The following is a 17267-nucleotide window of genomic DNA, read 5'->3' as shown; positions in this document are numbered from 1 at the left end:
TGGTGCCAATGTCAGTTCTGGGCCTTGCATAGTTGCTCTCCATCGATTCCCCCAAAGCGCTGTGGCTTGGCCCAGGGCAATTCTGTAGGGCTGGCTGGCGCCTGCGTGGCTAAACCTGGCTGCCAGCATGAGGTCCAGGGTTAGCTGGCAACCATGGCTTCTGTTTTCCTGCACAGAAGAATGTTTCGTAAGCGTGTCCCTTCTCCCTCTATGCTTCTCTTCCATTAGCTAATGTTACCTGGCATTATTTTTCTTGTTCAACCGAAGCAAGAGTTCTCTCTCCAAACCACCTCTAGCCTTTTAATTTTCCTTTTTTGGCGGGGTGGGGAATACATGCAATCTTTCTTTCCTTCTATCCAAATGAGGTGAGCAGGCCTCCTTGAATAATTGGAGGAAATATCCATGTTGCAAAGAGCGAGAGCTGAATTTTAAGGGATTCAGTGAAAGGAGGAGGAGGGGGGGGGGATAAAAGACCAAATGCCTTTACTTCACTCTGGGATTGCTAGGCGACCCGGGATTTTTCAAGCTCTGGCGTTGTTAGATGGCCAAAGAGGAAGGGTTTGAGAGAGAGTCTGCTTGAAGGGGGGGAAATACTTGGGAGTTTAATCAGCTCTCTTCCTCTCTCTGGAACTTTCCACCCCCATCTTCTGTTTCCAAGAGCACATTATGCAAACCGCACCAGTCTGCACTGAGCCACGTTTGCATATATATATCCCAGCTGTAGATCTCTGGGAATGGGGAGAGTATTTTGACAGGGATGAGTGGATAAGGAACCATCAAAGGAAAGGAGGTATAGGCAAAGAGGAGGAGGAAGAAGCAGTTTGGATGAGAGAAGGTAAGGCAGAAAGCAAACGCCTGGTCCTTGGGCCCTATGTTTCCTCCAACGCTGGGCTGAAGAGAAACCAGACTCAGGGCTTTGACAGAGCACCAAAAGTGGTCTCAAGACAGGAGATGAAACTAGATCTCCCTCTTGTCCTCTCCTTGGAAATAAAAATACTCTCCTCTTACAGAATTCAAAGACATTGGCTGCATCTACACTACAGAAATAATGCATTTGCTCTTTACTTGTCCTCATTCTCTCTCCTTTTTGCTTCTGATTTTGCCTCGACTAGCATCTTGATCCAGTCGCTCTCCAGTCATTCCCTCTTGGCTCCATCTGTTCTTTCTTTGCCTTCCATCTTTTATCTTTCCTCTAATCTCTTTCCTTCTTTGGCCATTGTTCCATACATCTTCAAACACACACAATTGTTTCCTCAGTTCCTTTAAAACAAAAATCCCCCTTTTTGGATCCCTGCCTTCTCTCCAGCCATTCTTCGCTGTTGTTCTTTCCAAAGGGCTTGAGCTTCTCTCTCCCTTCTTCTCCGCACCTTATTTTTCTTCTCTCTTTTTGTTTTCCGTCTGGCTTTCAACTGTAAAACTTTACCAAGATTCTCTAGATGAAATCTCAGTAATAATCTCCGATGTGCTAAATTATAAGGGCTCTTTTCTTCCTTCATCTCATTTTCTTTGACCTGGCACCATTTTGATAAAGTCTATTGTTCTCCATTCGGATTTGAGGGCAATGGACATTCTTGGCTTCTTTCCCGTTACATTTTTTCTTCTCTTTTACAGTCGCTGTAAAGTACTCTTGTCTTTTAGATGTTCTTCAGTCCAAATCCACTCAGCCATCTTCTCCTAATCTCTTGGCAATCTGATTCCAATGTTTGGCCTGTTTTCATCTTTGTATTTCTATCCCTTCCTCTCCTTTGTTCTTACCAATATTTCCAATTGCCTTCAAATGGTACGTTTGCATTGCGTGATGTTTAAGCATTTAGAGACTAGGATGTGAATCCCCACTCAGCCATGAAAACCCACTGGGTGACTTTGGGCAAGTCACACTTTCTCAGCCACAAACAAAGCGAAAGCCCCCTCTAAACAAATCTGGCCAAGAAAACCCTGTGATAGGGTTGCCGTAAGTTGGAAACAACTTGAAGGCAGACAACACCAATGTCATGGGGGGGAATAATTAAAATTCAGAGGGAGAAATTTGCCCCTTTAGGTGAAAGCACCAGAGCAAACCTGCTTTTAAAACACCTTTGGAAGAGGCAAACATACAGATCCAAATGGCTTCCCAAAAGGATGGAGTGAGTAGACGTGGAGGCAACCCCAAAGGGGCAAAACCCAAGGTGATCCTGCAAGAACATGCACTTCTTTGGAGCAACCTGGACCTTCCCGCTGCTGGCATTCTTTGCTTCTTTTCTATTTCTGATGATAACTTTATGGAATCTGTCCAGCCGCCTTTTCCCAGTTTACACGGTTTCTCAGTTTGCTCCGGCCCCTTTCTACTAATGGCTCTCTCTTTTCTTTTTCAGAGCGCAAGCCCGCAGGCAAGGACCCGCGTCCCACATATTTGGTTCCTTAAGAAAGAGCACACAATGGTGACGACTCTTTGAGAGAGAGAGAGAAAAAACGCCCTTCCATTAGCTCACTTTCCATCATGAGTACCGAGTTAAACATCCCCGTCGACCCTCCTGCCTCGGCCTGTTGCTCAGAGCCGCCTGCCAAAGGCATGGACTACCGGGACTGGGTCCGGCGCAGTTATCTGGAGCTGGTGACATCCAACCACCACTCCGTCCAGGCCCTGTCATGGCGGAAACTCTACTTGAGCCGAGCCAAGCTGAAAGCTTCCAGCCGGACCTCCGCGCTGCTCTCTGGATTTGCCATGGTATGTATTTATAGCTGCAAAAAAATCTCTCTGTGATCCATAAACGCCTTCTCTTTGCACTGGGTCAGGAAATTCGGTAGCTTGTTTCCAATGCTGACCAGAGATCGTAAGCAGCCCAATGTGATTCTTGGCTGCATCAATAGTCTGTCGAGCGAGAGAAGGAATAGTGCCACTCTCTTTTGCTTTGGTTAGACTTTGGACACACAATACAGTGTCCAGTCTGGGCACCACAATTCAAGAGGGATGTTGAGAAGACGGAGGGTGGCCAAAATGGTGCACGGTCTGGAAACCATGAAGCCCTACGAGGAGTGGCTGAGGGAGCTGGGTATGTTTAGCTTGGGGAAGATAAGATTAAGAGGTGACATGATAGTCAAGTTTAAATGTCTGAAGGGATGTCATACTGAAGATGGAGCAACCTTATTTTCTGCTGCTCCAGACACCAAGACATGGAGCAATGGATGCAAACTATAGGAAAAGCGATGCCACCTAAACATTAGGAAGAACTTCCTGACGGTAAGAATTGTTCGAGAGTGGAAGATGCTGCTCCTTTGGTGGAGTCTCCTTGAAGATGGATGGCCATCTGTCACAGAGAGTACTTTGACTGTGAATTCCTGCATGGCAGGGGTTAGACTGGATGGACCTTGGGGTCTTTTCCAGCTCTATTTTTCTGTGATGTGGCCGTCCTCTTCTTCTTCTAACTTTACCAAGTATTATAGTTTAATTTCATTTCAGAACTCAAGGGCTGCATGATTCCACTCTTTTCTTTCCCCCCGGGTTGTTCTCCTGGCTAGCAGTGGGGTTCAAGGGAAGCAAGACAACCTTCACAGGGTGCTGATCTTCCTTTTCCAGGTGGCCATGGTTGAGGTTCAGCTGGAAATGCAGTACCAATACCCCCCATTACTGCTGATCGCCTTCAGCGCCTGCACCACCATTTTAGTGGCCGTCCACCTCTTTGCCCTCCTGATCAGCACTTGCATCTTGCCCAATGTGGAAGCGGTGAGTAACATCCACAACCTGAACTCCATCAGCGAGTCCCCCCCACGAGCGCATGCACCCCTACATTGAGCTGGCGTGGGGCTTCTCCACCGTCCTGGGCATCCTCCTCTTCCTCGCCGAGGTGGTGCTCTTGTGTTGGATTAAGTTCCTGCCTGTGGACTCCATCTTGAAGAACGACACCACCCTCATCCAACAGACAAGCCAGCACACCGGATGGCAGGCAGCGCTCATCTCTACCATCATCATGGTCCCGGTGGGAATCATCTTTGTCGTCTTCACCATCCATTTCTATCGGTCGCTGGTCCGGCACAAAACAGAACGCCATAACCGGGAGATCGAAGAGCTCCATAAACTGAAAGTGCAACTGGACGGGCACGACAGGGGATTGCAAGTTGTGTGATCCACGGCGTTTTCACCTTGGTGTAGAGCATTTTCCTAAGAGGAACAAATGGAGATGGATAAGAGACACAAATGCCAGCTGCTTCCTTCTTGCTGGCATCCCACTGCGATCCAGGCAGCCAGCTCTCTCTGGTCTTTCATATCTGTGGACAGCATTGCCACCTTATTAAAACTTAGAAAGCATACCACAACCCATGCATTTGTTTAAAGATGACTGTTACTCCTCTGATTTCTAGGTTGCTACAAAAAAGCAGGTTAAACAGAGTGTGGGCTGCAATTGATTTTAATGGGCACCAATTTTCCCAAAGTAAGATTTTTGAGGGTTATTGATCTATGGATTAAGGAAAGGATCTCTTCTTAACTGTGACTCTCTTACTTGAAGTTGATTTACAAACATGGCTTTCAAAGAGGAGCTTGTAGGTCATGAGAGATCAACACATTCTGTGGAATTACTGTATATGGAATATGACTATGCAGACGATGTTTCTAGGATAACAGGTGAGGGAGAAGCCATCTGAGCCAAATTTTTCTTCCTCTGTCCACTTCGGTTTAGTTTATTCTTTGTTTCTGCATTACAGCTTCTGTTGGGTGGAATTAGTTATCACTAATCTGTATGGACCTTTGGTTCTGTACAACTGGATCCTTTGGAAGGATGAGAGGGAATCTACTTTGGAAAACAAAGATAGAATGCAAGGACTTTAAAAATAGGAACTTAGTATTTCACATGCAAAAAAAACACCCCTTATCCCTTCAGATAGGATAGTATAGCCAAACTCTTAACAAATTATTGTTGCTGAAAACTGTAAATACCAACTAAATTTTGGTCTAGATAGGGCACATCATCCACTTGGAAAAGACTGTGGTTTGATTTGTGACAATGCACAAAGGGTTGGGGCTGACATCTCTATCCAGCTAGTGAATATAGTGATGGTGGCATCACCTTCTGTTTGCATTGTCTGTGTATGTAGGTGCACAGGCATACGCACAAGTATAAAGTCATACAAAACTGGATGAGAAATGATTTGGGCTACATTCACATGTTGTGCCAAGCCATGGCTTAGTAAGGCATGACGTGTTGATTTAAATAACCAAACATAGAGAGCCAGTAGTGGTTGGAGCGATGGACTACAACTCTTGGGTATGAATTCCTACTGGGCCATGGAAAGGCACTGGGTAACCTTGGACAAGTCAACACTCTCTCAGCCACAAGGGAAGGTAAAGGCAACCCTCCTCTGAATAAGTGTTAGAAAACCCCTATGATAGGTTCACATCAGGGTTATGTCAGAAACAACTTGAAGGTATCCACCAAACAAACCAAGCACACTGCAAATGAGCATGGTTCTGATGCTGGCCCCTTGCTGTGAAGCACAGAATGGGCGAATGAAGCAGCTTCAAGCCTTCACAGTAAGTTGGGGCGGTTGGTGTTGGGTGCTGCAGAGGAACGAAGGAAATATCAATCCCCACAGCACCCAAAAACTACATTTGCACACGCAAGGGTCACTTATGCATACCAATGTCCCCAGCCCTTGCCTTCCTCATTTTCCTGCCCTGTTTGTCCTGTGGGTAGCAAGGGAAACAAGCCAGAGAGAAGCAAAAGCTGCAGGTTCAGACATCATGCGAAACCATAGTTTGGACAAACCAGCAGGATTTGTACAAAACACGGTTTTTGAGTGTAATCTGTAACCGGCTGTGTTTGCAGGGAAGGATTTGGACACAAACTCACGGTCCACGACCTGAAATATTCCAGCTGGTTTCTCTTGTGCAACAGCACATGCTTGGTTTTTGCTTTGGAAGCTGACGATGTTGACTTTTTGAAAGGCCGACCCCTTGTACCTATTGATGGAAAATGTTTTCAGCTTGAAAAAAAGGGAGGAATATTCTGGTGGTCCTATTTTTCATCCAAAAGGAGTGCAGTCTTTCTTTAATGTCGCTAGGATCCACACAACACAGCATGTTCTTTTACGTGTGACGTGACCAACAGATGTGGGCTGCTCAGTGCAACTAAGCTGGAAGACTCAGCTCTGTGCATCTCGATATTGTTGTTAGTGAGTCAGTCCCCGGGATGAGGCATTGAAACCGGCTTTTTGAGCCGCCGTGTCCTTTTTCCCCAATTGCTTAGGTGTCCTTGCAGTTAATGTGTTATGCCAACAGTGGGAATAATTGCATGGCACACAAATGGTTTATGATCGCTACATTCCTCAAAAAGAAAAGTGCTTCTCTCTTGTTATTTTTTGGTAGGCCAAACAGGGTCATTCTGAATGGAGAAGGCAGCACTTAACCCCGCTGCTAATCTTTAGAGCGGTAATATGTACCTAATGGCCATACCTCATTTTCTCCTTTTTCGTGCTTGGTTGCCTGTAGGATACATTAATCGCAGTATAACTAGGAAGTGTATTGTATTTGCATTCTTCTCTCTTAATTCCTTGGTACATGTTAGTTGTTAAAACATGCCTAAACTGCCGGTGATTAAATCCTTCTGGACAATGTTTGTGCTGCTCTTTAAAAACTGGTGGCGTCCTTCAATTTATTGTGGCCATCCTCACCTTGAAGACAAGAACAGAGGTGCGTTGTGTGCGTTGTGAGGTGGGGTGGATGGATTAGGCCCAAATCTTAGGTCTGATACACATTTGATCAGCAGCGTCTTAAGTTGGGTCTGTGAGCAGTACTTATATGACAGTGTAAGAGCATTCAGATACTGGGATAACAAATTCTTTGAGGGCAGCGGGCTGAATTCCATCTAAGTCATTCACTTTGTGTATTTTTATTAAGATAATTGGGACACATGTCTCTTCCAGATTAACTATCGCTTTAAGTGAGACTAAAGTAGGGCTTTGGAGAGCTTTTGAGTGTTGGGCGCTGGCTCTGGAGACCAGGGTTCAAGCCCCAGCTTGGCCATGAAACCCGCTGGGTGACCTTAAATAAGTCACACTCTTTCAGCTTTAGGAAAAGGCAATGGCCAACCTCTGAATAAACCTTGCCAAGAAAACTTCATGATACCACAAGTCACCATAAGTTGGAAACGACTTGAAGGCACACAACAGCAACAAAGCAGAGCTGGGGGAATTTGTTGCTCCTAGATATTGACTACAACTCCCAACCCATCTCCAGAAATGATGAGTATAAGTCCACCAACGTTTGAAGAGCCACTGGTTCCCTGAACCAGAACTAAAGGATGATTTATCCTGAAGCCAATATTTCTGGGAGCTGAAGCAATGCACCTGGTCAGTGGCTCTTTTCCAACTTGCAGTGTTGACCACCTTGTGTTAAATATTATTGAATGGTGCAGAGGCGGTTTAAACAGTTGCAAGCAATAAATTTGGAGGCATAGTGAGGGATGTGGATCTCTCCTGGAAGATTTGCCACAGCCAAAACACACATCTCCAAGTCAGGGTAAAACAATAGGTCCGTTCTGTTTAAGGCATACTCTAAATGTTTTGCTTTCCTTTGCACGCATCTGCTCCCAGCAGGACTGGAGGTAATGTCTCCACAGCAGGGAGATAGTTGCACCGACGGATGAGTTTGTTGATGGAGAAACAGAAGGAACACACTAGGAATTAGGAGGGCTGGGTAAGTGGACTAAACGCCAAAAGCAAAAAGTCATCAAGAAAAATATTGTTTGTACTTTGTGAGGTACGCATCCGCAATATCAGCGGGAGTATGAGCGAAAGAGTAAGCAGGAGGATCCAGACGCAAGAGCAAAATGAGAAAAGCAACACATATTCAAAGTGGGAGGAAACCATTATTCCCAGTGCCTGAAATGTGGTGGTACTGGAAGTAAGGAAAACTAATCTGTTTAGTAAGAAACCATCATCCTGCCTAAGGCAACAAAACTTCCAACCAGTTGTAAAACGTGGAGAAAACCCGAGGGGGGCAAAGTTTATTACTTTCTGAAAAGATCCTTAGTACTGGAGATGCACCCCCTTTGCGTGTCTCTTGGGGTGCGGTTGTAACTCCCATGCTGGTTTTGGTATGTGCGAAGGCTTCCTCCTGAGGATGTACTTAGGATAACAAGTTGCAGCGTGCGTCAATTGGGGTTTGACATGAACATGGTATCTGTCGGGATGGTCTCGGAGGGGTTATGGGGATGAAGTAGCCAACGGCTTCTTCACACGTGGGTTGGAGTTCTTCACAGATTTGCACCTTTCCAAGATGCCATTCTGCCTTCATGGGACCAGACTGGACCCCAAAGTTGAGGACTGGAGCGCAGCTTTGGAGCAGCCTCCGGATTCTTAGGACGCATGCATCATTTAAACAGCGTATCTCCAAAGTGATCCAAAGCAGCTTTATTTTGACAGTCTGTATGGGGCCTGTGGTCACTCTGGAGTTTGCTGAATCCACTGAGTGATCCTTTGGACCCAACAAGCTTAAAAGGTTTGGATCCCTCTCTTGACCAAACAGTTTGCCTCTCCACAAAAACCGTACGGTCCGTTGTGCAGCTTAAGGCACCAAATTCCTGAAACAGGCTTTGTTTGTAGAGTCCACTTTCCACACTTGATCTTCTGGAAAATAAACACCTGTCAATTGCAGGCTTACGTTACGCGGAGCCCTTAAGAACCTTTAAGGCTCTTACAACTGCGGCTGCAAAGCAGCAGAAATCCACTCTTAAATTATTAATTGCGGATTAAAAAGCCATCTTTGCAATAACATGGATCCTAGTTGGCATAAACAGACATGGCAGAGCATTGGTAGACATTTGACGGCCGGCTTTCGTCCCTCATAAGGAATTAAAAGACTGGCTGTGTAGTCAGAACTTTAACACACAATAAGCATCTTCTTGAAGCCTGTTTCATGGTTAGAAAGTGCAAGCTTTGGACAGGCCCAGGCCCTTTTATTGCATGCTGGGAAGTAAGAGCATTGCGGAGCCAAACTATATATAATGGCAACTGCAGGAGTCATTTCTTATATTTATGGAAAACATGCCCAAAGGAAGATGGGCTTCTTTTCCCCTCATTGCAGTTTGTTTTTCTCCTCACCTCTTTCTTGGTATACATGAGTGAGCAAAGCATTACCTGGCTTCTAAGCAAGCCAGGATACTAAGCCACTTTAAATCACGATTGAATAAACTGGCCTATTTGGAAGCCATTAAGCACAATGTCTTGGTTTGGTCATAGCAGGAACTGCACCTTCCTCGCTTGTTTTCCGATTCACACTAAAGGAGGGGAGCTGGAATAATGCTGTGTCCAGTTCTGGGCACAATTCAAAAAAGACACTGAGAAGCTGGAGCCATGTGTCCAAAGGCGGGCAACTAAAATGGTGAAGGGTCTGGAAACCATGCCCTATGAGGAACGGCTTAGGGAGCTGGGGATGTTTAGCCTGAAGAAGAGAAGGTTCTTGGAGTGCAATGGAGTCTCCTTGTTTAGAGGTCTTTAAAAAGAGGCTAGATGGCCATCTGTCAATGGGGATGCTTTGATTCTGTGTTCCTGCATGGCAGAATGGGGTTGGACTGGATGGCCCTTGGGGTCTCTTCCAACTCTATGATTCTATGGTTTTACCTGTGGACCTGAAAGAGGTGCCCCAGCAGAACAGAGGAACTGTTCTCCCACCTTCAGCAGCAAAAGCATATTTATTCACAACTGCTATAACGTTCGCCGCCAGCGGTCTCCTGCTCGGCGCAACCTGCCAGCTGCGTCACGAGCAAAGAAACATATCCATTCTATTTGTGAGGCCAACTGGAACAGTAAGGAAGATAGCCATTACGCTTTTGTATGCAATTCACAACTAACATTTGGCCGCGTTCAATTGCAACAGGTTTCTAAAGGCACCAGTGCAATAAGCGGCATGATTTCGTCACCTGTTTGAGACGTATCCTAGAGTCTTGTTGCGGCGACTCTGTAAGCACAGATGCTCCCTGCTCTCTGGGGATCTAGATGACCCTGCCAACTGCCTTACCTATAACAATACTTAAGGTACACTTTTATTACAGCTAGGTGAACAAGGTACTTAACCCTGTCCATACCTGAGGAAGCAGACTGAAGTCTACGAAAGCTCATGCTGCCAATAGATTTCTTTCAGTTAGCCTCAAAGGCACTACAAGATCTCTCTATATACTGATTCTACAGACTATATCTATATCTTTGAATAATACCTTTGGTTGCATAGCAGAGGCAAGGGATACACAGATCAGAGGCCCACACGAGGTAAATTAAATCTATATTTCTTTATTCTTAAGCAATTTAAGATAAATCTTTTAGCGTATTCACCGTTATCTCTTAAAGTATTGATATCAACATTGTTTTAACCAGCTTCACCAGTTAAGAAGCTCTAGCTCCATTCCCCGATTGATCATTATAATCAATTTATCCATTTTAGTCAAATCAATGTGCTACGATTCGGTGTTCCCACATGGCTGGGGTTGGACTGGATGGCCCTTGGGGTCTCTTCCGACTCTGCAGTTTTATGAAATCACAGTCATGGGTTTATCGTGTCCTGAATCCTCACAGCTTCTTGAGTTCATCCCCAAAGGCTTCCTTCGGGTACAGCGAAGGAAACCATCACCAGCGTCTTAAAGCCATTGCCAATGTCTCAAACCCTTAATGTCCGAACACTGCCTTCCCTTTTCTTCCACAGCCTTTTCTCAGCTTAGCCTTAGCTTTCTCTGCTGCTCCATCCCGTCTTAAGCCTTCTCCTGGATCTTCTGCCCTGAAGGGCTCTGGGTCTTGCCTTCTCATCCCCTCAGGCAGACTCAAAATGCCCAGTGCCCCACCATCGATCTGGCCTAACCGCCACTTTCAACAACCCACTGATCACACTTCCCCAATCTTCTATCAGTACATAACACACTTGGAACCCGCCTTCACAGCCACTTGTCTCCGGCAGTTAAAACAACCCACCTTCAGAGATAAACAATGCCTGTCAGGCCCAGAATAAAAGGGTTGTTCCTCCTTATGGCACAGGTATTTTGCATACAAGCATGTTGTTGTTGTTAACTGTACTATGGTTTCGACGTTTCCTGCCATAACCCTGTCAAAGGTATCACTGTGGAGAGAGAATACAGTGCCTTCAAGGGCTGCTCCAGATCTCTGCCTTGAGTTTTCCATTTTCAATGTTTAAAAAATGGCTCCAGAGGTAAAGAAAAGCAGGTTAAGCAATAGTCTACCCAATTTTCTTACTGGTTTTCACTGACTGCTGTTATATGTGGAGGTTTTTTATCTCTCTTGGGTGCCTCATGAGACACTCAAACGTGGTAAACATCTTGCAGAAGCTTTCAAATTGTGAGCCTTGGGCTTCCATGGCTATATATTAAAACACGGATGGGGAAAACTAAGACCCTCCAGATTGGGAGGGAGGTTGCAACTCCCACCATTCCTTATCACTGGCTATGGGGCCTTGAGCTGATGTGAGTTGTAATACGACAACATCTGAAGTGTTACAAGTTCCTCATCACCTTACTAAGTATTCCTTACATGACAGGGAGGAGCAAAACCCAAACTACAGGATGGAGGCCCCTCATCTACTGGGAAATTAGATGTGGCTGGAAGTCTTCTTTCTGTTTTGTAAAACCCTTTTTGCGTTTCTTTCTCCCTGTAAGCAGCAAAAGAAGCCACAGATCCCCCCCAAAAAGCTTATACAGGTCTTCCCTGGAATGTCAGAGCCACCCCCAGGAGTTTTTTACCCAGTTCCTCCTGCTTTCCTCCAAGGCTAAACTCTGCAGACAATTCCCTGAATGTGATGCAGATGCGCCGGCTTGTGATGTGGTTGCGGTAAATGGCGTGTTTCCACCTGTGGCGAGCAGGCCCATGCAAAACCACCAGTGATCTTCGAGGCAGGTGGATAGCAACTATGACCTCTCTGGAAGGAACTGACCGTGTGGATAAAGGCCCGTCGGCTTCCCGCTTTGTGGTGCTGCCAAATTCTTCAGCCGGAGAAGGTGTTTGGTGCCGAGGAACCTGAAAGGTGTCAAGGGATCCAGAGCTGGGTGTTTGCTCACTCTGTCGGAGATGGTCAGGAAATAACTGGAGGGGGTCGTCTAAGTCGCAAGACATGGAAAGCACGGTCGCCGAAAGCAAGTTTAAGCTGACCAGGCGCTCACCCCAGAGCCACCAGTCGTCCCAATGTGGGTCGATAGCAGATCCCCTCTCGGGCCCATAATCCAAGTTGCACTGCTCCACAGGAGAGAAGCCCTCGAGGACGGAGAAATCGCCCATCCGTTTGACGATCTCCCGGCTGAAGCTGGGCAACCCAGCAAAACCGTCGGCTTTTAACTTGCGCTTCTTGAAATTCACTTTCGGGCCGTAGTCCTATTGAAAGAGGGAAGGAGGAAAGGGACTTTTCACTTGGATGGCGGAGTAATGATAAAATGAGTATGAAGCCTGACGTTAGACAGACTGTTGTTTTCTCAGCTGACAAACAAAGAGAGGAACAGTAGTACTGACCCTACCAGGTTTTGTATCAATATCTATTAAGCAGCGCTGCCTCCTTATACAAGACGCCTCAGCCAATTAATCCCGTTCTTTTCCATTTTACCTTCAACTAAAGCTGCGCACAATGATCATGGAGACAAAAGCACTTAAAAGAGTTGGAGCCTTGCGCATGTGTCACAGCAGGCGACATCTGAACAGAGACTTTTCCTCCTGTGCAAGAGCTGTCATGAAAGAAGATGCCATCCATTAAAGCGGTAAAAACTAATTGATCAATGTGATTGTTTTTTACAAAGATGGTGGCTCCATTCAGAATGCCTTTTCAACTGACTGTACAAGTTTCCAACTTAACGGCACGCATGACGTGAAGTGCTCTGAATGTTTTGAAATGTAATGTAATGTGGAACCATGACAATAACTGCAAGCAGAACTGTGTGTATCCTCTCCGTCTGTGATCATATTGCCATTGCTATTCTGAAAAATACCAAGTGACTGAGAAACAAGAATAGTGTAATAGCCAAGCTGTTCTTATTCAGTTTTGCACCACTCCTTTTGAATCATCCTGGGTCTGCGCTGAAAGAAGTTGGCTGGCGTCCCGAATTGAAGTTACAGAGTTATAACAGAGAGTTATGAATCAGTAATTCCTCTGTATTTGTGTATCATATGCATTCACAATCGTGGCACTATTGCCACAGTGAACACCCCCCTGAAACCCACCTTAAACTTGAGAGAATGGCTTCCCTCAAGAGGGGTTCCTGATGCGTGTGTGAGAGAGCGATCTCTTAGACCGTGCATAACTTTGGCCTGTTACAGACTGCTAAAATAAAGCTGCTTTGGGTCTCTTTGGAGGCATGCTGTTTAAATGACGCATGGGTCCTAAGAGTCCGGAGGTCGCGCCAAAGCCAGACTCCATTCCTAAGCACTGGAGGGCAGCTTTGGTGCAGCTTCTGGATTCTTAGGGTGCATGCATCATTTAAACAGCATACCTCCAAAGAGACCCCAAGCAGCTTTATTTTGGCAGTCTGTAACAGGCCTATGTTTACGTAGTTAAAGGAACGTTGGTACTTACCCGTGATACGTTCATTTCCAGCAGATAAGGTCCCAGCGTCTTGAATAGTCTTTTCCCACTATCAGGAGGATGGGGCCTTGTCTGCTGGGAAAACTGGTGGTATACCCTTCAAGAACCTGTAACACACCCTCTTAACCCCTTCTTGTTGCCCACATCTGCTTCAGAAGGGAAGATCTTGTGTTCAAATTACAAATACGTGGTGCCAGCTAGTAGCACAGATGGGTTTTTAAATACAGTAATGAAAGAAAGTCAGTTCGCAAAGGAAATGCCTATCGTTTATTGTTACCTATCACAATTAGGAATGGAACAGCCATGTTCAAGCTACCCCTAAATGCCAGTTGCAAAGGCTGGGGGAGAGCTGTCACTGGATGACTTTATGTAAGCTTCCCAATGATAGCTAGCTAACCACAGTCAGAAACAGAGAACCTGGGTTAAATGGATCCCGCAGGCTTCTCTCGTTCCTACCTTTTCTTTTATCCCGCCTTTCTTCTCAGATACAAATCCTTACAACAATCCTGTGAAGCAAGTTAAGAGGAGGGAGAGGAACTGGTTTAGGATGAGCAGAGTGTGAACTGAAGGAAGTTTCAGTAAGGAGCTTATTCGGCTCTGTTACAGAACTACAATGGTCAAGTGTGGAAGAAGTAGAGAGGCAAAAACTGTCATCTGTAGTTGCTCCAGCAGATAAGATGCTCTGGGGAAAGCAGGGATAAAATGAGCCAGAAAGGAGGGACACCGCCCTAAGCATTGCAGAAGACATAGTATTTAAAAGGGATGGAGGAAAAAGAGGCATGTAATTGCCTGGTTTTGCAGGGGAGGGATTGTAACAAAAATTGCTACTTTCACACTGAATACTCAACTGTAAGTTGACCTCATGTATAACTTGAGGGCAAGTTTTGGGGCCAAAATTATGGGGTTTGCTATATGTCGAGGGTAAAACTTAGTGGCATATAGCAAAGGATTTAAAGAGTGAAGCAAAGCAATGTCATAAGCATACAAAATTCCAGCAGACATAGCTCTTTGTGCTCACCCTTCAGGCTGATGGATGAGAGTAGAGGGTGCCTCCAAGACACATTATACTCTTCCCTTTCACCAAGGGATGTTTCCTTCTTTTTAATAAGAGTTAAGGTATAGTATTTACTTTGACCTGTGGATAGGTCGACTCAGTTTTGGGTCAATTTTCTGACCTAAGCTTCTAGACTTATATATGAGTATATACAGTAATGCTTTCACATGGAAGGAGGAGGAGACTCTCAACCACCATTTTATTTTGTAGGTCGCACTGTGAACAATGTACTTTCTAGGCTGGGAAGAAGTCAACAGTATGCCGACAGCAAAGTCAGACAGACAGAGAAAGGGTTCACAGTACTCTGCACAACTCTGCAGGGGTGAAAACCCACATCTCTTCAGCCATAATCCAATGCTACATCACTGAGAGAACGCCACTGGGAGAGTCAGTGTGTCATGGCTGAAAAGCGGGCTGATAATAAACTTACCTTCTGATTATTCAAAAATGCAAGATGGATGGGGCAAGGCATGACTGTGTAAACTGACAGTGCTATATAAACTATGGCCTGTTCCAGACTGCCAAAATAAAGCTGCTTTGGGTCTCTTTGGAGGTAGCATACCTTTGGAGGTATGCTATTTAAATGATGCATGCGTCCTAAGAGTCCGGAAGCTGCATCAAAGCTGCCCTCCAGTGCTTAGGAATGGAGTGTGGCTTTGGCGCGACCTCCAGACTCTTAGGACCCACGCATCATTTAAACAGCATACCTCCAAAGAGACCCAAAGCAGCTTTATTCTGGCAGTCTGTAACAGGCCTATAGCAATAATAAATGTTGTGTGTGCGTGTGCAAATGCTGGTTACAATTAAAGGGAGGTTTCCCCTCATCCCAAATTTGAAATAGGATGGGGCTTCAATTAGGAAACCAGACCTGCTTCCGTCGGCCCGACTGCGATGGCTTCCAAGGGTCCTGGTCCATGAGCGCAACCATTTTGTCTTCTTCCTCTGCGCTGACAAAGTCTTCCAGCAAACACACTCCGGGAAACGGAAAAGCCCAGCCTGCGAATGCCGAATGCTTCTCCCCCAAAGCAAAGCCAGTCCTCGGGCAGTAAGTGAAGTTTGCGGCTTTCTGGGGAAATAAGAAAAGGGTGGAGGGGAAGAATGGATGACAAAGATTAGCTGTTTGCATTTGCAACCTGGATATCCAAGCACAGAAACCGGCAATTGCATTCTTCCATCATTCTTCCGGTATCCTTGTGGTTAGGTTTAATAACAGGTGTAATGAAAACGGCCTTTTGAGAAAGCTTCATAACATTACATGGTGGGATTATCAGTATTCGGCATGAGAGGGAGGCTGCAAGGCCATCATGGGCAGGGGATGCTTTCTCTACAGAGACATGTTTGACACTTGGCACCCGGCTAAGATGTGGCATTTTACCAGAGCCTTTGGAGCCCAAGGCCTTAAAACAGTCCACTCATCCCTCCCTATTTGCAGCTTTGATATTTGTTGATTTATTGTCAACATGTTCTCTCTGTGGTCCACTTGAACCAAAAGTTGCACTGAAAGACCTAGAGATTCCTAGAGAGGATACTCTACTAGGCCTTTGTAGCTTCTCTAGGTCAGTCCTATGGTTAGTATCTGTTGGACGTTGACCATAGAGTCGCACTGAAAGACCTAGAGATCCCTAGAGAGAATACCCTACTAGGCCTTTATAGCATCTCCAGGTCAGTTCTATGGTCAGTGTCTATCAAACGTTGACCACAGAGTTGCCCTGGAGGACCTAGAGATTCCTAGAGAGGTGTCCTCTCAGGTAAAACCATGGTGTTTTTGTTATTCCCATATTCATGGGGGTCTTGTGCCCCTAATGCTAGCCAATATGGAGGGACAAGCCTATAATAGTCTGGAGAGGTGATCTGTATGACTGCTTCTGAAAGGCGGAGAGTGAAGAAGGCTGATAGGAAAAGGCTCCTTGGAGGAGAGTGAAGAGAGCAGCACTAAAGAGATGAAGGGATGGGTCTTTCCCTAGAAGCCAAGAGGACTCAACTGATGCTCAATAATAATAATAATAATCATAATAATAAATGGATATATCATATCAATGGTGTTGTGGGGGAGTCTTTGCCCATCTCCAGAGGCAAGGCTTCCCAGTCTCCTTTCCCCCTTCAGACCCTCTTTCTTTGTCCAAAGGGTGCCTCTGAGAACGTGAAGATAATACCAGATGAGTTATGAATAATCATAATAAAGAAATACTAATGAAGAAGAATAATAGATAATATGAATTGATAGGTAACTAATAGTAATAAGAGATAATAATAATAATAATAATAATAATATGAAATAATATGAATTAAGAATAATAATGAGAGAATATGAATCATGAGCCATAATAGTAATACTGTGAGACGGGGGAGAGGGGGACTTTGCCCATGCTCAGAGGCACTCCTTCCCAGCCTCCTTTTTCCCGCCTCTGGCCCTCTATCTATTGGGGGGAGGCTGAGTGGAGAGCAGTGCCTCTGAGCGCGTGCAGAGTGTGTTCTTCCTCCTCCCTCCCTCCTTCCCTTCTTCCCGCCCCTTCCTTCCTTCCTAATCCCTTCCTCCTCCTCGTGGTACCTCGGGAGGCGGGGCGGCCTCGCAGCGGAGGCAGCGGCGGATCCCTTTGCAGCCGCAGCCGCCCTCGGAGTCCCCCTTCTCCATCCTCCCTCCTTCCCTCCTTCCCCGGCAGCTCTTGCTCCCACGGACGG

General features: G+C 45.8%; 2 protein-coding genes across 2 annotated transcripts; one reads left to right on the top strand and one right to left on the bottom strand.

The window, feature by feature from the left end:
- The first annotated feature begins 689 nt into the window (after window positions 1-689).
- On the top strand, window positions 690-6605 carry ORAI2 (ORAI calcium release-activated calcium modulator 2). Its single transcript, XM_042442396.1, is given in 4 exon segments — window positions 690-835; window positions 2352-2704; window positions 3554-3739; window positions 3741-6605. Coding segments are annotated over 3 exon segments (774 nt in total). The 5' UTR covers window positions 690-835; window positions 2352-2476; the 3' UTR covers window positions 4101-6605.
- A 3626-nt stretch (window positions 6606-10231) lies between these two features.
- On the bottom strand, window positions 10232-17267 carry ALKBH4 (alkB homolog 4, lysine demethylase). Its single transcript, XM_042442395.1, has 3 exons — window positions 17137-17267; window positions 15457-15654; window positions 10232-12336 (listed from the first exon to the last, which is right to left on the bottom strand). Exons 1-3 carry the CDS (start codon window positions 17218-17220, stop codon window positions 11662-11664), a joined length of 957 nt encoding a protein of 318 aa, XP_042298329.1. The 5' UTR covers window positions 17221-17267; the 3' UTR covers window positions 10232-11661.

The sequence above is a fragment of the Sceloporus undulatus genome, chromosome 11, assembly GCF_019175285.1.
Source record: "Sceloporus undulatus isolate JIND9_A2432 ecotype Alabama chromosome 11, SceUnd_v1.1, whole genome shotgun sequence".
Lineage (NCBI taxonomy): Eukaryota > Metazoa > Chordata > Lepidosauria > Squamata > Phrynosomatidae > Sceloporus > Sceloporus undulatus.
The sequence above is the reverse complement of the archived record's forward strand: the minus strand, read 5'-3'. Positions and strand labels throughout refer to the sequence as shown.

Excerpts from the sequence above, each read along its gene's own strand:
- ALKBH4 (XM_042442395.1), bottom strand. The coding sequence starts at position 17,220 with ATGGAGAAGGGGGACTCCGAGGGCGGCTGCGGCTGCAAAGGGATCCGC. Across the intron at positions 15,655-17,136 it reads AGGCCGCCCCGCCTCCCGAG|AAAGCCGCAAACTTCACTTA; the intron begins GTACCACGAGGA and ends TTATTTCCCCAG. Across the intron at positions 12,337-15,456 it reads AGTCGGGCCGACGGAAGCAG|GACTACGGCCCGAAAGTGAA; the intron begins GTCTGGTTTCCT and ends CTCTTTCAATAG.